This window comes from Mytilus trossulus, unplaced genomic scaffold, assembly GCF_036588685.1.
Source record: "Mytilus trossulus isolate FHL-02 unplaced genomic scaffold, PNRI_Mtr1.1.1.hap1 h1tg000396l__unscaffolded, whole genome shotgun sequence".
Taxonomy (NCBI): Eukaryota; Metazoa; Mollusca; class Bivalvia; order Mytilida; family Mytilidae; genus Mytilus; species Mytilus trossulus.
This window is the reverse complement of record NW_026963346.1, coordinates 609,628-632,367: the sequence shown is the minus strand read 5'-3', so window position 1 is coordinate 632,367 and position 22,740 is coordinate 609,628. Positions and strand designations below refer to the sequence as shown.

Here is a 22,740-nt window from a genome sequence, read left to right as displayed (position 1 = left end):
GGGTTGAGCGAGACTCGATGGATTTCAACTGGTAAGACAATGCTTGCTACTGGTGAAACTATTTTATATTCTGGACACCAAGAGGATGGTAGTCCACATACAGAAGGAGTTGCCATGATGATGTCAAAGGAAGCCAATAGGGCACTTATATCTTGGGAACCTATAAGTTCAAGAATAATAACAGCAACATTTCGAACAAAGCATAAGCGAATAAGAGCAAACTTTATACAGTGCTATGCACCAACAAATACTGCCGATGAAAATGACAAGGACAAATTCTATAACACCTTAAATGGAATTCTAAACCAACAAAAAGACAAAGATCTAACAGTACTGATGGGCGATTTCAATGCCAAAATAGGAAACAGCAATATGGGGTATGAGCAATCAATGGGAAATCATGGACTTGGTCAAATGGATGAAAATGGAGAATTACAGATTTGCAGAATTATGTGCCAATAATAAATATGTCATTGGAGGAAGTATATTTCCACACAAACGCATCCACAAGGCAACATGGGTATCACCAGACCATGTCACAGAAAACCAGATTGACCATTTCTGCATAAACAACAAATTTAGGAGATCGCTCCAAGATGCTGTATCAGACCACCACCTCCTGATTGGAAAAATAAGAATGAAACTTAGGAAAGTATACACCATGAAAAACTCATCAAGGGTGAAATACAATGTCAACTTCTGAAGAGAAAAAACAGAGAAAGAACAGTTCAACATAACACTTTCAAACAAATTCCAGCTGCTAGAAGAACTTGATAACATCGAAGACCAGTGGAGTCAGATAAAAGAGGTAATAAACAGCACATGTGAAGAAACTCTTGGTAGAAAAACACACACCCAAAAACAATGGATTACACCAGCCACTCTTAGGAAAGTTAATGAGAGAAAACAGAAAAAAGACAAATTGAATAGAAGCAAAACTAGAAAATCAAAAGCTGATGCTCAAACTGACTACAACAAAACCCACAAGGAAGTAAGACAGTGTGTAAGAAAAGATAAAAGAGCATACATTGAAAATCTTGCCTCACAAGCTGAGGAAGCTGCAAACATGAGAAACATGAAAGATCTGTATGATACCACAAAAAAACTTGCTGGCAAATTTAGACAAACCAGTCAACAAGTTAAAGACAAAAATGGGAAGGTCCTTACCACTATTGAAGAACAGATTGCTAGATGGGCCGAATACTTTAAAGAACTTCTGAATAGACAACCTCCAGCTAATACACCAGTTATCAACAAAGCAGATGAAGAGCTTCACATAAATCTTAACCTACCTACAAAAGTAGAAATTAAACAAGCTGTAAAAAAGTTGAAGTCAGGAAAGGCAGCAGGTCCGGACAACATTCCACCAGAAGCCCTAAAGGCCAACCCAGACCTAACAGCTAACCTCTTACATAAACTTTTCCGTGATATATGGCAGCAAGAAGAAATGCCCCAGGAATGGAATGATGGCCACCTGATAAAACTACCAAAGAAAGGCAACCTTAAAGAATGCAAAAATTACAGAGGAATTGCATTATTATCAGTGGCAGCAAAGGTACTGAATAGAATTCTCCTTTTACCACTTCTAAAGGCTATAGACGAAAAACTCCGTGAACAGCAAGCCGGATTTAGGAAAGACTGATCATGCATAGATCAGATAGCCACACTACGCATAATAATTGAACAGTCCTTAGAGTGGAACACCTCGTTACTGATAAACTTCGTTGACTTCGAAAAGGCATTCGAAAAGTGTGAGTTTCAGGTTAAATTTTTTGGTCAAGGTAGTTTTTGATGAAGCTGAAGTCCAATCAACTTGAAACTTAGTACACATGTTCCCTATTGATTGATCTTTTTACCTAATTTACATTCAAATTAGATTTTTGAATCTATTTTCACGGTCCATTGAACATGGAAAATGATAATGCGAGTGGGGCATCCGCGTACTTTGGACACGTTCTTGTTTATAAATCATTGACAATCATAAGCGGATGTGACAATTCTAGTGAAACGCTTAATTAATATTACAGACGTTCAACGTTTATACTACTAGTATCAAACTGTTACCTTTAGATTTTGCATAAAATTGAGAATGGAAATGGGGAATGTGGCAAAGCGGCAACAAACCGAAGGCCACCAATGGGTTTTCAATGTAGCGAGAAACTCCCCCACCGGAGGCGTCCTTCAGCTGGCCCCTAAACAAATATGCATACTAGTTCAGTGATAATGGACGTCATACTTAACTCCGAATTATACACAAAAAACTAAAATTAAAAAGCATACCAAATTAAAGTAATAGAGGCCAGAGGCTCCTGCCTTGGGACAGGCGCATACCAATATTATTGACTAAATAGTGGCTGTAAGTAAAAAGGTCTGCCTGAATTGTACAAGATCGATTCTCAGAGCTGAATTTTTCACACACGAACTGAAAAAATATAATATCGCTAGACATACCAAGGCCACACTTAAAAATATTTTGGTTTGCCCAAACCCTATCCAAAGGTTGAGACAGTGGGTAGGTGGGCATTTTCTTTAAAAAAAAAAAGAAATTGAAGTATCAGATGTTTATTAGTCTTCATGCCTATTTGATTAAAAAAACTTCTTTAAATCAGGACAATAAAAGAATTTGAGTGGCAGCTTTTTTCTGGGTAGGTAGCGTTTTGGCAAACAAACCTATTATTTATTATGGTCCAATACATATTCAGTTAAAGTTGTGATGATTGAGAATATAAATTACTGTTCAAACTGCACAGTCGAAGTACATGTATAACGTAATCGACATAACTTTACGACAAAAGAGATGAGTTCAGCTTCCCAAAAGTGGAACATTGGGAAGCTGGAATTATCACTTGGTAAATTTTACGGACGCCATCACGAGTTGGTTGATTGGTATGGAATACCTGGTGTATAGGATGATATCGGATATGTTCCTGATGCCGTAACTGTAATGCCGTTCCCTTTTCACGAATGTGTCCTACCGAATTAAACCTTTTACCTTTAATTTTTACATATTTACCTATTGTGTCTTTTTGTTTTGTTCACGCATCATTATCAATATTATAAAATTAGATGGAACTGTCGTACAAGTGAAAAGTTTAGTGCTATAAAACCAGGTTTTAGTCACCATTTTCTACATTTGAAAATGCCAGTACCAAGTCAGGAATATGACAGTTCTTGTCCATTCGTTTTTTATGTGTTTTGTCATTTGATTTTGCCATGTGATTATGGACTTTCCGATTGGATTCTCCTCTGAGTTCAGTATTTTTGTGATTTTACTTTTTAAATAACAGTTTAAGCTGCACAGTCGCAGAACGTTGAATGACAAACTGGTTTCATGGACGTATAGCTATTGTGAACAGACTGCACCAACAATTAATTAGAAATAATCTGTCTTAGTACCTTTTTAGTGTGTGTTAGCGCAGCCAAAAAATAACAATATTTTTCAATATTGTCATAATATGTATGCACGAACGACACTCCGCATAACTGAAAGTAAAGTAACAACCCTTCCAAAACAAAACATGCTTACACATGCATATATTTCCATGGCGAATACATTAGAAGATACATTATTACCTTTACTTTTTGACAATGTGCGCTCCTTCAATTGTGGAAATCAACGGATCTAGACACGTTTTTAGTTTTTTTGTAATTTTCGAGGTAAAGTGTTGAATTTAAAAACAAAATGATAGTTTTAATGTTCGTTCAAGATTATCAAAATATGTACACGCTTATATATTTTATTCCAATTAAAGGTTCTATAAGTTCTGAAGACTTATTATAATGATGTTTCACAATTGAGAGACATGTGTTATTTTGACAGTCATATATAGATATGGATATATAATCAACTTTATTAGCTCACCTGGCCCAAAGGGCCAAGTGAGCTTTTCTCATCACTTGGCGTCTGTCGTCCGTCGTCGTAAACTTTTTACATTTTTGAACTTGTTCTGGAGAACCTCTAAATTAAATGAAACCAAACATGGCAAGTACTGACCAGGTGTTGTTACTTTGTAGCCGATCCATCATCCAAGATGGCCGCCAGCGCCCTACGGGAAATACATACAAATGTCTTCTTTTAAGAGAACCACAGAATGGAATGGAACCAAACATAGCATGAATGTTCCTAATGAGATGCTGACCAAGTGTTACTTTGTAGCCGATCCATCATCCAAGATGGCCGTCAGCGGGGGACTTAATTTAGCATGGGACCCTATGGGAAATACATACAAATGTCTTCTTTTAGAGAACCACTGTATGGATTGTAACCAAACATAGCATGAATGTTCCTTATGAGGTGCTGACTAAGTGTGGTTACGAAAGCCGATCCATCATCATAGATGGCCGCCAGCGGGGGACTTAGTTAACATTGTACCGTATGGAAAATACATACAAATGTCTTCTTTTAGAGAAACACTGAACGGATTGAAACCAAACATAGCATGAATGTTCCTTATGAGGTACTGGCCAAGTGTTGTTACGTTGTAGCCGATCCATCGTCCAAGATGGCCGCCAGGGGGGGCTTAGTTAAACATCGGACCCTATAGGAAATACATACAAATGTCTTCTTTTAGAGAACCACAAAGTAGAATGAAACCAAAAATCCAAAAATAGCATGACTGTTCCTTATAAGATGCTGACCAAGTGTGTTTAAGTTGTAGCCGATCCATCATCCAAGATGGCTGCCAGCGGGGGACTTTTAGCATGTTTAGAAAAGCACTGAATGGAATGAAATCAAACATGGCATGAATATTCCTTATGAGGTGCTGACCAAGTGTTGTTACTTTGTAGCAGATCCATGATCCAAGATGACCGCCGGACGGGGACTTAGTTGAACACGGTACCCTATAGGAAATACACACAAATGTCTTTTATAAGAGAACTTCTGAAAGAAATGTAATCAAAAATAACAATATTAAACCAAATTTTGCCTAAAACATCATTATAAGTATCTTGTTACAAATTTTTACATTTTCTAATATTTCAAAATTCCAAATAGAATCAGGTGAGCGACACAAGCTCTTGGGAGCCTCTTGTTCTATATTCTTATTGGTCTCAACCAGACCAGAGTCATACGCATGTGTAAAAGAGCAATATTGAAATATTGTTGTTCGGTGTGAGCCAACGCTCCGTGTTGGAGGCAGTACCTTGACCTATAATTGTTTACTTTTATAAATTGTTATTTGGATGGAGAGTTGTCTCATTGGCACTCATACCACATCTTCCTATATCTATATATAAACAGATAAACATATAAATTTTCAAACATGTAGTAGGATTAGTTTTCTAATCGATCAAATTATCAGAAGACCATTGTCGATATATTGTGGAAAGACAGTATTTTCATTTAATCTTTGAAATATTAATATAGCATTAAATATAAAATAGTTTAACTATTAACAATAACCACAATAAACCTATTTCTCGTATCAAACATAAACTAATAGAACTAGCCAAGGAATTTGTTTTTGTCCCGATCGATAAAGCTGCTTATAATATTATTATTGTTACATTTAGGTTCTGAAAAAAGAAATCACCAATTCAGTAACATTCAAACTGACTCCATTTTCAGAAAACGACATCTGTAACAAACATAAACTTTTAGCTAGTACTGCTTTACAAGCAGAACCAAAAACAACAAAAGTCCCAACTATATATTGGCTTCCGAAGCTACACAAAAACACCTTACAAATATAAATTTATTTCGTCTTCAAGCCATTGTTCCACTACTAAATTGTCTATTCTTCTTACCAGTACACTTGGTAAAATCAAAAACCTGATAAGAAATTGTTCAAATAAGGCCTTCGAAAATAGTGGAATTAATTACTTTTGGAGTGTCAAGAACTCGTTGGAAGTACTTGATAAATTGCATGCTTATATTGGTGATTTTGAATCTGTTCACAGTTTTAATTTTTCTACCCTATATACCACATTGCCTCACATTCTCATTAATAAAAAATTCACACACCTAATTAAATGGCCATTTAAAAAGTCAGAATGTGAATATATATATTTAACCGGGGAGTTACACTTTATGTAATGTTTTAGTAGCAATAAACAAAAAAAACTATATCAAATAGACATGCTAAAAGCCTTTGATACTATATCTGCCCTTGAATTTTTACTAGATAACATTTTTGTTCGCTTTGGAGATTCCCGTATATCGTCAGGTTATCGGAATTCCAATGGGGACTAACTGTACACCACTTATAGCGGACCTGTTTTTGTAATGCTATGAGTTACAATTTATTACAAAAATCAGCAAAGAACCATCGAAACAACATCTGATAAAATCTGAAAATTAGAATGTGATATGCCGAATAGCTTTTCCCCGTGGTTTGTACTCTCCCCTGGGGTACTCTCAGTTGAAATAACTTCCACAAAATAGCGTCAGCGTTAAAATATTGATCCAAAGACAGTATATTTTATAGATATTTGTTCTGTTTGTAAATGATTATGTGTTTTTTTTTATCTTTTTAATAGGAAGTTGGTAAACTCAGCAATTGAATAATCAGTAATCGGTTAACGTAAAAAAAAATGTATAAAAATTGAACCCAGCAGAGCTAGATGAAAAACAAATGAGATATTTTGTTCCAAGAATTAAAATATGTTTTAATGAATAGAGAAAAGGTGGGTGTGGGTCGGTAGAGTTAATATCTCCAGCATTATTATCAGAAAACCTGGAGACAAAATTTTGTGAATCCGGATAAGGCTAGTCCTTCCGATACCGATTTACGGTTAGAATTATTCCCGAATTTAGTGACGTATTTCACATGTTATCAATGGCTACACACCACAGAAATTCGGCAGGACAAGGCAAAAAGAAAGTTCAGGTGACTGACAAGCTATCACAAATATTTTGGGCAAAATATATTTGTTTCTTAAGAACTTTATACATATAGAAAGACATGGGTACTTTTGGACGATGTCCTTTTTATAAAAGAAGTCAGAAGAGTGAGATAAAAAAAATAAAATATACCAAACACATACTACATATTTTTTTATGATACATGTGTAGCTGAGGAACCGTAGCTCTTAGTCTGGTCCTTATGATATTGTTTGACTATTTGCCTACCGTTTCTCTTAGGTCCTCGTGATATTTTTTAACTATCTTTAGACCAGTAAAAAATATAAGGACCTAACTGATAAGAGCTACATTTTTTGTACCAAACAAGTAGTCCAAATAATTATGACGTCTGGCAAGGCTATTTTATTTTTTTTCTGGGACGCCTTCCTACAACCAAAGTCTTAGGAAGGCGTCACAGAAAAAAAATAAGATAGCCTTGCCAGACGTCATAATTATTTGGACTACCAAACAAGGCACTTTTATTTCTATCCATGTCCATGGGAAATAAAATCCACTATCAATGTATTTTTATGTAAATGAGAAGTATTATTTACATGCAAATTTTTCGGATGTTTTATTTCACTTGATTTCCAGTTTTGACGTTTTAAAATTTCTTGTTTTCATGTTAAGCAATGTTAAGTTAGCGGAGCGTCTTTTTACCACTGAATACCACAGAACATAAAAACAAACAACAAAACAACTAAAATATGCAACATAACATTAAAATAACTTTAAAAAATGCTTGAACTAATATTAATTAGACCGTAAATCTAAATTTCATCACCATCGCATATCACTAAACAGCGCAATTTGTTTTTATTTTTTAGCTCACCTGGCCCGAAGGGCCAAGTGAGCTTTTCCCATCATTTTGCGTCCAGCGTCCGTCGTCGTCCGTCGTCATTGTTAACTTTTACAAAAATCTTCTCCTCTGAAACTAATGGGCCAAATTGAACCAAACTTGGCCACAATCATCATTGGGGTATCTAGTTAAAAAAATGTGTGGCGTGACCCGGTCAACCAACCAAGATGGCCGCCACGGCTAAAAATAGAACATAGGGGTAAAATGCAGTTTTTGGCTTATAACTCAAAAACCAAAGCATTTAGAGGAAATCTGACATGGGGTAAAAATGTTTATCAGGTCAAGATCTATCTGCCCTGAAATTTTCAGATGAATCGGTCAACTTGTTGTTGGGTTGCTGCCCCTGAATTGGTAATTTTGTGGAAATTTTGCTGTTTTTGGTTATTATCTTGAATATTATTATAGATAGAGATAAACTGTAAACAGCAATAATGTTTAGCAAAGTAGGATTTACAAATAAGTCAACACGACCGAAATGGTCAGTTGACCCCTTTAGGAGTTATTGCCCTTTATAGTCAATTTTTAACCATTTTTGTAAATCTTATTTATCTTTTACAAAAATCTTCTCCTCTGAAACTACTGGGCCAAATTAATCCAAACTTGGCAACAATCATCTTTGGGGTATCTAGTTTAAAAAATGTGTCCGGTGACCCGACCATCAAATCAAGATGGCCGCCACAGCTAAAATAGAACATAGGGGTAAAAGGCAGTTTTTGGCTTATACCTCAAAAACCAAAGCATTTAGAGCAAATCTGACATGTGGTAAAATTGTATATCAGATCAAGATCTATCTGACATGTAATTTTCAGATGAATCTGACAACCCATTGTTGGGTCGCTGCTCCTGAATTGGTAATTTTAAGGAAATTTTGCTGTTTTTGGTTATTATCTTGAATATTATTATAGATAGAGATAAACTGTATCCAGCAATTATGTTCAGCAAAGTAAGATTTACAAATAAGTCAAATGACCGAAATGGTCAATTGACCCCCTAAGGAGTTATTGTCCTTTATAGTCAATTTTTAACAATTTTCATAAAATTTGTAAATTTTTATTAACATTTTCCACTGAAACTACTGGGCCAATTTCATTATAGATAGAGATAAATGTAAGCAGCAAGACTGTTTAGTAAAGTAAGATTTACAAACACATCACCATCACCAAAACACAATTTTGTCATGAATCCATCTGCTTCCTTTGTTTAATATTCACATAGACCAAGGTGAGCAACACAGGCTCTTTGGAGCCTCTAGTTTGGTTTTATCGTATTAATTGTGACCGTAATATATTATTTCAGTTATTAAAATGCAACAAATCATATTAAATTAAAGTTTAAAATATCAAATATATCTACATTAAGTTAGATGTGTGTTCTTTGTTTTCTCCCTTGTGTTTTGTGTTGGTACTTTTTAGCTCACCTGGCCGAAGGGCCAAGTGAGCTTTTCCCATCACTTGGCGTCCGGCGTCGTCCGTCGTCGTCCGGCGTTAACTTTTACAAAAATCTTCTCCTCTGAAACTACTGGGCCAAATTTAACCAAACTTAGCCACAATCATCATTGGGGTATCTAGTTTAAAAAATGTGTCTGGTGACCCGGCCAACCAACCAAGATGGCTGCCACGGCTAAAAATAGAACATAGGGGTGAAATGCAGTTTTTGGCTTTTAACTCAAAAACCAAAGCATTTAGAGCAAATCTGACATGATATAAAATTGTTTATCAGGTGAAGTTCTATCTGCCCTAAAATTTTCAGAGGAATCAGAAATTTCGTTGTTAGGTTCCTGCCCCTAAATTGGTAATTTTAAGGAAATTTTGCTGTTTTTGGTTATTATCTGGAATATTATTATAGATAGAGATAAACTGTAAGCAGCAATAATGTTCAGCAAAGTAAGATCTACAAATAAGTCAACATGACCAAAATGGTCAGATGACCCCTTTAGGAGTTATTGCCCTTTATAGTCAATTTTTAACCATTTTTCGTAAATCTTAGTAATCTTTTAGAAAAATCTTCTCCTCTGAAACTACTGGGCCAAATAAATCCAAACTTGGCCATTATCATCACTAGGGTATCTAGTTTAAAAAATGTGTTCGGTAACTTGGCCAACAAACCAAGATGGCCGCCATGGCTAAAAATAGAACATACAATGTAGGGGTAAAATGCAGTTTTTGGCTTTTAACTCAAAAACCAAAGCATTAAGAGCAAATCTTACAGAAGGTAAATTTGTTGATCAGGTCAAGATCTATCTGCCCTGGACTTTTCAGATGAATCGGATAACCGGTTGTTAGGTTGCTGCCCCTGAATTGGTAATTTTAAGGAAATTTTGCTGTTTTTGGTTATTATCTGGAATATTATTATAGATAGAGATAAACTGTACACAGAAATAATGTACAGCATAGTAAGACCTTAAAATGAGTCAACATGACCAAAATGGTCAATTGACCCTCTAAGGAGTTATTGCCCTTCATAGTCAATTTTTAACAATTTTCATAAAATTTGTAGATTTTCATTAATATTTTCCCCAGAAACTGCTGTTATAGATAGAGATAATTTTTAGCAGCAAGAATAAAGTAGGATCTACAAACACATCACCATCACCAAAACACAATTTTGTCATGAATCTATCTGTGTCCATTGTTTAATATTCACATAGACCAAGGTGAGCGACACAGGCTCTTTAGAGCCTCTAGTTATTTCTCATGCTTGTCCTGTATTTGATTCAAAGGTCAACCATACTAATTCTGCCCATATATTGTATGTGTATGGTACATATATATGCAATAAAGTCCATGAGATTACTATGAATTATATATTTTTCAAAACAAGGTGCAACTTATGGACACAAAAAGTTGACTGCAGGGTAACCATGGTAACCGGTTATCATTTCTTTTAAATTATGACTGCATAATCTATTATTTTTTTCATTAATGTTTATCATTTTATTTCTCATGCTTGATGTTTTCCTGATTTTTTTAGGCCTGTTTATGTTAAAAAGTTGTCCGTCATCAACATGTTGGAAATTAATTCAAAATATCTTTTAACCAATTTCAATGAATCTTTGGTGAATTGTGTATATCTATTGACGTGAGCTCCTTTTCTTTTTAAATTATAGATGTTACATGTCCAAGTCTGGGTTTTTTATTCATTACAAAAAGTGGGATTTTCTGGTTTTCAGACAATAACTCAAAAACAATTTTACCAAGAATCTTTGACACATTGTTTACATATATATTATTGACATGAGCTGATCAGGTTCTATTCATCAGTCAGGGGCGTTACTTAAACAAGTTATTTTTTTGTTACTTATACAAGTAATTTTTGTTTTTAAAAATAATAAAATTACTTTATAGAGTTACAATTATTTTGATTTTCGATAGAAACATAGACTTAATGTAGTTTTCATGATTTTAAACAACATTTTATATCATAAAACAAAGAATTTATCAGATTTGAGTGGAGTATAGAGATACAGGGTTACTTTGAAAATAATGACAAAAATATTACTTGAACAAGTTATTTTATACATTTTTGAAAAAAAATAGCACTAACACTTATCTAAGGCACATATGTAGTTGATTTGGGTTACAAATTATAAATAACTTCAAGTTTTAATTAATTCACAAGAATCTATCTATTTATATCGGTCTACCTTCAAAATTTTAGAGGGAAATTATAATTTAATAGTCCCAATTAAGAGACCAATCTTTGACCCAGAAGCGTTGGTATGAAAGATAAGTGCGTCAGAAAGTTAATTAGTGTTTCGGAAGAATAAGTTTTTATATATCAAGGGAAAAATAACCAGATGACTGTGAAAATTATTTAAAGCTAGTTAAATCTGTATTATTGGACACCTATAAAAATAATATTCAGAAAAATAACTTGTATAAGTTATATTAAAATTAGCCTCGTTTTCAACATTACTTGTATAGGTAATTTTAATTGTTACTTGTTTAAGTAATGCCCCTGACTGTTCATTACTAAAAGGGGGATTTTTCCGTCAATATTTTTTAATTTAAAAAATGCTTTGAGTAGTTTTCTTGAAATTTAAGTGAATTGTTTATACATCTATTGACTTAAGTTCCCTTTCAATCTTTGGTATTATAAATTTTAGATTTTAAGCTTATTAGTAATGGGATTCAATTAATAAAAAAAGGGGGATTTTTCAGTTTTTTCTCACAGCTTGGAAATAATGATGACCATTTCTGGTGTATCACTGCTACAACCAGATCAAAGATCCTGGATCAATGGAACACATGATATCAGAATATAAGTGACCCACTGATTAACAGTTTCAACTTTTTTATTTGTCAGGTTTCTTTTGTTATCCGAGATGAAGTTGAGAGACATCACAGATCTGGGATTAACTCCCTTCAGTTTGACCCACTTATTAACAGATTATACTCCGCTGGGAGAGACTCCATCATCAGAATATTTAACACAAAGACAAACAAGGTAAGAACACATTAACAAACAAGAACAAGGTAAGATCACATTAACAAACCAGAACAAGGTAAAAACACATTAACAAACAAGAACAAGGTAAGAACACATTAATAAACAAGAACAAGGTAAGATCACATTAACAAACAAGAACAAGGTAAGATCACATTAACAAACCAGAACAAGGTAAGAACACATTAACAAACAAGAACAAGGTAAGAACACATTAACAAACAAGAACAAGGTAAGAACACATTTACAAACAAGAACAAGGTAAGATCACATTAACAAACCAGAACAAGGTAAGAACACATTAACAAACAAGAACAAGGTAAGAACACATTAATAAACAAGAACAATGTAAGATCACATTAACAAACAAGAACAAGGTAAGATCACATTAACAAACCAGAACAAGGTAAGAACACATTAACAAACAAGAACAAGGTAAGAACACATTAATAAACAAGAACAAGGTAAGATCACATTAATAAACAAGAACAAGGTAAGATCACATTAACAAACCAGAACAAGGTAAGATCACATTATCAAACAAGAACAAGGTAAGAACACATTAACAAACAAGAACAAGGTAAGAACACATTAATAAACAAGAACAAGGTAAGATCACATTATCAAACAAGAACAAGGTAAGATCACATTAACAAACAAGAACAAGGTAAGATCACATTAACAAACCAGAACAAGGTAAGATCACATTAACAGACCAGAACAAGGTAAGAACACATTAACAAACAAGAACAAGGTAAGAACACATTAACAAACAATTACAAGGTAAGAACACATTAACAAACAAGAACAAGGTAAGAACACATTAACAAACAAGAACAAGGTAAGAACACATTAACAAACAAGAACAAGGTAAGAACACATTAACAAACAAGAACAAGGTAAGATCACATTAACAAACAAGAACAAGGTAAGATCACATTAACAAACAAGAACAAGGTAAGATCACATTAACAAACAAGAACAAGGTAAGAACACATTAACAAACAAGAACAAGGTAAGATCACATTAACATACAAGGTGAGATCACATTAACAAACAAGGTGAGATCACATTAACAAACAAGGTGAGATCACATTATCAAACAAGGTGAGATCACATTAACAAACAAGGTGAGATCACATTATCAAACAAGGAAGAAAGGAACACATTGAAGTTGTTAAAAATTTGCAAACATTTGGACAAATAAGATAAGAACATAAAAGTACCAGGTAAACATAAAGCAGGAAAACACAGATAATTGAAAATAGATAGTAAAGTATGCATTAGAAAATAGAACAGAAAAACTCAAAACTCACATGTTAGGAACACACAGTTGAGTTGCAATTGAAAACATAATGAATACACTTAAGAAAGAAGAAAACCATTTAGAACACAATAAAGGAGAAGGAACACATAAACAGAACATTTAAATAACAAACAACACCACATCTTCACTTGAAAGTGTGTTCTTTGTTTGTTCTAAAAACTGCTATTAGAATATTGATATGTGTGATTTTTTGTAAGATACATTGTACAGGATTTAGGAGAAAAACATGTTATTTCCATTGTACATGTAGGATCCATACATATGATTTCCATTGTAGGATCCATACATGTTATTTCCATTGTAGGATCCATACATATTATTTCCATTGTAGGATTCATACATATTATTTCCATTGTAGAATCCATACATGTTATTTCCATTGTAGGATCCATACATGTATGATTTCCATTGTAGGATCCATACATGTTATCTATGGAGCACCATACAGACTGGGTCAATGATATTGTCCTCTGCTGCGGTGGCAGAACATGTAAGTTACCTTATATATCTGTGTATAGTAACCATACAGACTGGGTCAATGATATCGTCCTCTGCTGCGGTGGCAGAACATGTAAGTTACCTTATATATCTGTGTATAGTAACCATACAGACTGGGTCAATGATATCGTCCTCTGCTGCGGTGGCAGAACATGTAAGTTACCTTATATATCTGTGTATAGTAACCATACAGACTGGGTCAATGATATCGTCCTCTGCTGCGGTGGCAGAACATGTAAGTTACCTTATATATCCGTGTATAGTAACCATACAGACTGGGTCAATGATATCGCCCTCTGCTGCGGTGGCAGAACATGTAAGTTACCTTATTTATCTGTGTATAGTAACCATACAGACTGGGTCAATGATATCGTCCTCTGCTGCGGTGGCAGAACATGTAAGTTACCTTATTTATCTGTGTATAGTAACCATACAGACTGGGTCAATGATATCGTCCTCTGCTGCGGTGGTAGAACATGTAAGTTACCTTATATATCTGTGTATAGTAACCATACAGACTGGGTCAATGATATCGTCCTCTGCTGCGGTGGCAGAACATGTAAGTTACCTTATTTATCTGTGTATAGTACACATACAGACTGGGTCAATGATATCGTCCTCTGCTGCGGTGGCAGAACATGTAAGTTACCTTATTTATCTGTGTATAGTACACATACAGACTGGGTCAATGATATCGTCCTCTGCTGCGGTGGCAGAACATGTAAGTTACCTTATTTATCTGTGTATAGTACACATACAGACTGGGTCAATGATATCGTCCTCTGCTGCGGTGGCAGAACATGTAAGTTACCTTATTTATCTGTGTATAGTACACATACAGACAAGGTCAATGATATCGTCCTCTGCTGCGGTGGCAGAACATGTAAGTTACCTTATATATCTGTGTATAGTAACCATACAGACTGGGTCAATGATATCGTCCTCTGCTGCGGTGGCAGAACATGTAAGTTACCTTATTTATCTGTGTATAGTACACATACAGACTGGGTCAATGATATCGTCCTCTGCTGCGGTGGCAGAACATGTAAGTTACCTTATTTATCTGTGTATAGTACACATACAGACTGGGTCAATGATATCGTCCTCTGCTGCGGTGGTAGAACATGTAAGTTACCTTATATATCTGTGTATAGTAACCATACAGACTGGGTCAATGATATCGTCCTCTGCTGCGGTGGCAGAACATGTAAGTTACTTTATTTATCTGTGTATAGTACACATACAGACTGGGTCAATGATATCGTCCTCTGCTGCGGTGGCAGAACATGTAAGTTACCTTATTTATCTGTGTATAGTACACATACAGACTGGGTCAATGATATCGTCCTCTGCTGCGGTGGCAGAACATGTAAGTTACTTTATTTATCTGTGTATAGTACACATACAGACTGGGTCAATGATATCGTCCTCTGCTGCGGTGGCAGAACATGTAAGTTACTTTATTTATCTGTGTATAGTACACATACAGACTGGGTCAATGATATCGTCCTCTGCTGCGGTGGCAGAACATGTAAGTTACCTTATATATCTGTGTATAGTAACCATACAGACTGGGTCAATGATATCGTCCTCTGCTGCGGTGGCAGAACATGTAAGTTACTTTATTTATCTGTGTATAGTACACATACAGACTGGGTCAATGATATCGTCCTCTGCTGCGGTGGCAGAACATGTAAGTTACCTTATATATCTGTGTATAGTAACCATACAGACTGGGTCAATGATATCGTCCTCTGCTGCGGTGGCAGAACATGTAAGTTACTTTATTTATCTGTGTATAGTACACATACAGACTGGGTCAATGATATCGTCCTCTGCTGCGGTGGCAGAACATGTAAGTTACCTTATATATCTGTGTATAGTAACCATACAGACTGGGTCAATGATATCGTCCTCTGCTGCGGTGGCAGAACATGTAAGTTACTTTATTTATCTGTGTATAGTACACATACAGACTGGGTCAATGATATCGTCCTCTGCTGCGGTGGCAGAACATGTAAGTTACTTTATTTATCTGTGTATAGTACACATACAGACTGGGTCAATGATATCGTCCTCTGCTGCGGTGGCAGAACATGTAAGTTACCTTATATATCTGTGTATAGTAACCATACAGACTGGGTCAATGATATCGTCCTCTGCTGCGGTGGCAGAACATGTAAGTTACCTTATTTATCTGTGTATAGTACACATACAGACTGGGTCAATGATATCATCCTCTGCTGCGGTGGCAGAACATGTAAGTTACCTTATATATCTGTGTATAGTAACCATACAGACTGGGTCAATGATATCGTCCTCTGCTGCGGTGGCAGAACATGTAAGTTACCTTATTTATCTGTGTATAGTAACCATACAGACTGGGTCAACGATATCGTCCTCTGCTGCGGTGGCAGAACATGTAAGTTACCTTATATATCTGTGTATAGTAACCATACAGACTGGGTCAATGATATCGTCCTCTGCTGCGGTGGCAGAACATGTAAGTTACCTTATATATCTGTGTATAGTAACCATACAGACTGGGTCAATGATATCGTCCTCTGCTGCGGTGGCAGAACATGTAAGTTACCTTATTTATCTGTGTATAGTACACATACAGACTGGGTCAATGATATCGTCCTCTGCTGCGGTGGCAGAACATGTAAGTTACCTTATATATCTGTGTATAGTAACCATACAGACTGGGTCAATGATATCGTCCTCTGCTGCGGTGGCAGAACATGTAAGTTACCTTATTTATCTGTGTATAGTACACATACAGACTGGGTCAATGATATCGTCCTCTGCTGTGGTGGCAGAACATGTAAGTTACCTTATATATCTGTGTATAGTAACCATACAGACTGGGTCAATGATATCGTCCTCTGCTGTGGTGGCAGAACATGTAAGTTACCTTATATATCTGTGTATAGTAACCATACAGACTGGGTCAATGATATCGTCCTCTGCTGCGGTGGCAGAACATGTAAGTTACCTTATATATCTGTGTATAGTAACCATACAGACTGGGTCAATGATATCGTCCTCTGCTGCGGTGGCAGAACATGTAAGTTACCTTATTTATCTGTGTATAGTAACCATACAGACTGGGTCAACGATATCGTCCTCTGCTGCGGTGGCAGAACATGTAAGTTACCTTATATATCTGTGTATAGTAACCATACAGACTGGGTCAATGATATCGTCCTCTGCTGCGGTGGCAGAACATGTAAGTTACCTTATATATCTGTGTATAGTAACCATACAGACTGGGTCAATGATATCGTCCTCTGCTGCGGTGGCAGAACATGTAAGTTACCTTATTTATCTGTGTATAGTACACATACAGACTGGGTCAATGATATCGTCCTCTGCTGCGGTGGCAGAACATGTAAGTTACCTTATATATCTGTGTATAGTAACCATACAGACTGGGTCAATGATATCGTCCTCTGCTGCGGTGGCAGAACATGTAAGTTACCTTATTTATCTGTGTATAGTACACATACAGACTGGGTCAATGATATCGTCCTCTGCTGCGGTGGCAGAACATGTAAGTTACCTTATATATCTGTGTATAGTAACCATACAGACTGGGTCAATGATATCGTCCTCTGCTGCGGTGGCAGAACATGTAAGTTACTTTATTTATCTGTGTATAGAACACAGTTATGTATAATATGCAGTCCCTTTTCATCTTTACTAAATCTTGGAAATAGTATACACCTATTGACTGGGTGTGAGAGTAATAGCAAGTTTGTTGTCCCTGAGGTACCAATTATTGCTCGAGGCAAAGCTGAGAGCAATAGTTGGTATGTGAAGGGACAACAAACTTGCTATTACCCGCACACCCAGCCATTAGGTGTTTTATTATACTGAACAACACATCCATTAAGTATTTTATATATATACCAAATAACTAATTTTCTAAAAGTGTATATATATATCATCTGAAAGAAAACAAAAATGTCACATAACTTTATATGCACACGATGAACTATACATTTTTATATAATTCGTTTTGTATTAATAAATATTTCATTAATTTCAATCAAGACAAGAAATACTTGTGTTAAACTTTCTGTGCTTATAAAAAATTCTAGCTAAAATACACCAAACGCAAATTCACTTTTAATATACGGAGAGCGACCCATGTTAAGAATAAGGTACTATATTTTAGATCTTTAAAGAATTCCCCGTGAAGATTTTTTTTTCTTTTTTATAATTGCTTCTTATAAGTCATGTAAGTGAAATTACAATCAACACAAACAGATTCCACCGTTTACAATATTAGCGGGAGTTTGACGTTGCAAAGCATACGTAACCAAGCAGAGTAGTCAATGACATCATTATCGTCCAATGAAAAATAAGCATGAAAAAGTACAGGAAAGATGATTATGAAACTATTCACCGGGGCAATAGTTTTTGAAACTATTGACTGGCAAATGGTTCTGTGGAATGAAATAGCACAACTATTTCATTACTTTTTATATAGAAAAAATACACTGAAGTATAATAATCTTAATTGTCGTAAAGGAAAAATAGGAATTTGGGACAAATTTTATTCATATTTCAAGGATAGTGTATTTGTTAAATCAGGGTTTGTGGGAATAAAAAGCATGAAATGTAAACTTAAGGAAGCTGGCTTGTCATGTTTTAGATTTTTGTCAGATTTTGGAATCCTCTGGATTTATCCATTTGAATGCCTTGAAATAATTTGCCTGGTGACCCCCATTTTTCTTCTTGTAAATCTTTCACATGTATAATGATAAGCCATCTGTAAAAGTCTTATAAAATTTTAATTACTTTTTTACAGTTTTTAAGAACTTCAACTTGTCAATGATAAAGCAATGAAAAGTCAAGAGAGTATATTTTCCCGCCAAAATTCCAATGGCTAATATCTAGAAAACAAGCATGGTGACCTATATATATATTTTGCTCTTTGGAATACTTTATAAATTCCCTATCACTATAAACTAGTGATTTGAAAAGTTAATTACTCTGAAACTGAGAAGGGAACTTAATTTTTATTGTGCCAAAAAAAAAAAGATTGGCAGATCAGTAAACCATCAAATTATATAAAAAAAAGGCATAAAACAGGGGGGATACTTCAATGTGTGCACTCTTGTATTTCATTTATATTGTACACAAATTGTGCTGAATTCAAACTTAATTGGAAATTCTACTGATACTCTTTACCTGTGAACTAGCATACCCAGCTTGGGCTATAAATCTAGTAAAATCCAGAGCTTATATTCATGTAATTTGAAAGTTGTTTTCAGCCAAATGTACATGTAATGATAAAATAATCAATGTCTTTGTTTTTATTTATTTTTTCAGTAATTTCTGCATCAAGTGACACAACAGTTAAAGTATGGAATGCTCACAAAGGTTTCTGTATGTCAACATTACGTACTCATAAGGTATGTATAATGTCAAAAGGGGGGGGGGGGGATATAAACAGTCAAACTTTGGATTATACCACAGGTCAATCAATGTACGTCAACTTTATGTACTCATAAGGAATATATAACTTGAACACAATGCTTATAATCACAAAAATGTCTTAATTACCTGAATTCTGCATCTGTATGTGGAAGGTGACTCATGCATATACAAAAGTCAGGTCTATAGTCAAATACTCAGTTTATTATGTCTTACTTCCTGGGTGAAGAAAGGCCATAGCCAGTTGAAATTAGGCTAGGATAAGGTTAGGGCCCATGTATGTTCTTAATTTGAGGATAGAGTTAATGTCCTTGTTTATTTCTTATTACAGGATTATGTGAAGGCACTAGCTTATGCCAGAGATAAAGAACAGGTAGCCTCAGCAGGATACAGTTAATGTCCTTGTTTCTTTCTTATTACAGGATTATGTGAAGGCGCTAGCTTATGCCAGAGATAAAGAACAGGTAGCCTCAGCAGGATACGGTCAATGTCCTTGTTTATTTCTTATTACAGGATTATGTGAAGGCACTAGCTTATGCCAGAGATAAAGAACAGGTAGCCTCAGCAGGATACAGTTAATGTTCTTGTTTCTTTCTTATTACAGGATTATGTGAAGGCACTAGCTTATGCCAGAGATAAAGAACAGGTAGCCTCAGCAGGATACAGTTAATGTTCTTGTTTCTTTCTTATTACAGGATTATGTGAAGGCACTAGCTTATGCCAGAGATAAAGAACAGGTAGCCTCAGCAGGATACAGTTAATGTCCTTGTTTATTTCTTATTACAGGATTATGTGAAGGCACTAGCTTATGCCAGAGATAAAGAACAGGTAGCCTCAGCAGGATACAGTTAATGTCATTGTTTCTTTCTTATTACAGGATTATGTGAAGGCACTAGCTTATGCCAGAGATAAAGAACAGGTAGCCTCAGCAGGATACAGTTAATGTCCTTGTTTATTTCTTATTACAGGATTATGTGAAGGCACTAGCTTATGCCAGAGATAAAGAACAGGTAGCCTCAGCAGGATACAGTTAATGTTCTTGTTTATTTCTTATTACAGGATTATGTGAAGGCACTAGCTTATGCCAGAGATAAAGAACAGGTAGCCTCAGCAGGATACAGTTAATGTTCTTGTTTATTTCTTATTACAGGATTATGTGAAGGCACTAGCTTATGCCAGAGATAAAGAACAGGTAGCCTCAGCAGGATACAGTTAATGTTCTTGTTTATTTCTTATTACAGGATTATGTGAAGGCGCTAGCTTATGCCAGAGATAAAGAACAGGTAGCCTCAGCAGGATACAGTTAATGTCATTGTTTATTTCTTATTACAGGATTATGTGAAGGCGCTAGCTTATGCCAGAGATAAAGAACAGGTAGCCTCAGCAGGATACAGTTAATGTCATTGTTTATTTCTTATTACAGGATTATGTGAAGGCACTAGCTTATGCCAGAGATAAAGAACAGGTAGCCTCAGCAGGATACAGTTAATGTTCTTGTTTCTTTCTTATTACAGGATTATGTGAAGGCACTAGCCTATGCCAGAGATAAAGAACAGGTAGCCTCAGCAGGATACAGTTAATGTCCTGGTTTATTTCTTATTACAGGATTATGTGAAGGCACTAGCTTATGCCAGAGATAAAGAACAGGTAGCCTCAGCAGGATACAGTTAATGTTCTTGTTTATTTCTTATTACAGGATTATGTGAAGGCACTAGCTTATGCCAGAGATAAAGAACAGGTAGCCTCAGCAGGATACAGTTAATGTCCTTGTTTATTTCTTATTACAGGATTATGTGAAGGCACTAGCTTATGCCAGAGATAAAGAACAGGTAGCCTCGGCAGGATACAGTTAATGTTCTTGTTTCTTTCTTATTACAGGATTATGTGAAGGCACTAGCCTATGCCAGAGATAAAGAACAGGTAGCCTCAGCAGGATACGGTTAATGTCCTTGTTTATTTCTTATTACAGGATTATGTGAAGGCACTAGCTTATGCCAGAGATAAAGAACAGGTAGCCTCAGCAGGATACAGTTAATGTCCTTGTTTCTTTCTTATTACAGGATTATGTGAAGGCACTAGCTTATGCCAGAGATAAAGAACAGGTAGCCTCAGCAGGATACAGTTAATGTCCTTGTTTATTTCTTATTACAGGATTATGTGAAGGCACTAGCCTATGCCAGAGATAAAGAACAGGTAGCCTCAGCAGGATACAGTTAATGTTCTTGTTTATTTCTTATTACAGGATTATGTGAAGGCACTAGCTTATGCCAGAGATAAAGAACAGGTAGCCTCAGCAGGATACAGTTAATGTTCTTGTTTATTTCTTATTACAGGATTATGTGAAGGCACTAGCTTATGCCAGAGATAAAGAACAGGTAGCCTCAGCAGGATACAGTTAATGTCCTTGTTTATTTCTTATTACAGGATTATGTGAAGGCACTAGCCTATGCCAGAGATAAAGAACAGGTAGCCTCAGCAGGATACAGTTAATGTCCTTGTTTATTTCTTATAACAGGATTATGTGAAGGCGCTAGCTTATGCCAGAGATAAAGAACAGGTAGCCTCAGCAGGATACAGTTAATGTTCTTGTTTATTTCTTATTACAGGATTATGTGAAGGCACTAGCCTATGCCAGAGATAAAGAACAGGTAGCCTCAGCAGGATACAGTTAATGTCCTTGTTTATTTCTTATAACAGGATTATGTGAAGGCGCTAGCTTATGCCAGAGATAAAGAACAGGTAGCCTCAGCAGGATACAGTTAATGTCCTTGTTTATTTCTTATAACAGGATTATGTGAAGGCGCTAGCTTATGCCAGAGATAAAGAACAGGTAGCCTCAGCAGGATACAGTTAATGTTCTTGTTTATTTCTTATTACAGGATTATGTGAAGGCACTAGCTTATGCCAGAGATAAAGAACAGGTAGCCTCAGCAGGATACAGTTAATGTCCTTGTTTATTTCTTATTACAGGATTATGTGAAGGCACTAGCTTATGCCAGAGATAAAGAACAGGTTGCCTCAGCAGGATACACTTAATGTCCTTGTTTATTTCTTATTACAGGATTATGTGAAGGCACTAGCTTATGCCAGAGATAAAGAACAGGTAGCCTCAGCAGGATACAGTTAATGTTCTTGTTTATTTCTTATTACAGGATTATGTGAAGGCGCTAGCTTATGCCAGAGATAAAGAACAGGTAGCCTCAGCAGGATACAGTTAATGTCCTTGTTTATTTCTTATTACAGGATTATGTGAAGGCACTAGCTTATGCCAGAGATAAAGAACAGGTAGCCTCAGCAGGATACAGTTAATGTTCTTGT

General features: G+C 35.6%; 1 protein-coding gene across 9 annotated transcripts in view; it reads left to right on the top strand.

Moving 5' to 3' along the window:
* Positions 1–6,764: 6,764 nt before the first annotated feature.
* Positions 6,765–22,740, top strand: part of LOC134702093 (WD repeat-containing protein 48-like) — a 42,781-nt gene continuing 26,805 nt past the window's right edge. For 2 of the 9 annotated variants that reach the window (XM_063563178.1, XM_063563182.1), the window contains exons 1-4: positions 6,765–6,830; positions 12,009–12,149; positions 13,891–13,966; positions 19,318–19,400. In XM_063563178.1, the coding sequence (XP_063419248.1) occupies positions 6,771–6,830; positions 12,009–12,149; positions 13,891–13,966; positions 19,318–19,400 (360 nt within the window). In that variant the 5' untranslated portion in view covers positions 6,765–6,770. Of the gene's footprint in view, positions 6,831–12,008; positions 12,150–13,890; positions 13,967–14,820; positions 14,858–16,844; positions 16,883–17,098; positions 17,126–17,576; positions 17,612–19,317; positions 19,401–19,844; positions 19,887–20,754; positions 20,797–22,740 lie in introns of those variants that run through there. The other 7 variants (XM_063563179.1, XM_063563180.1, XM_063563181.1 and 4 more) reach the window with 7 other exon arrangements.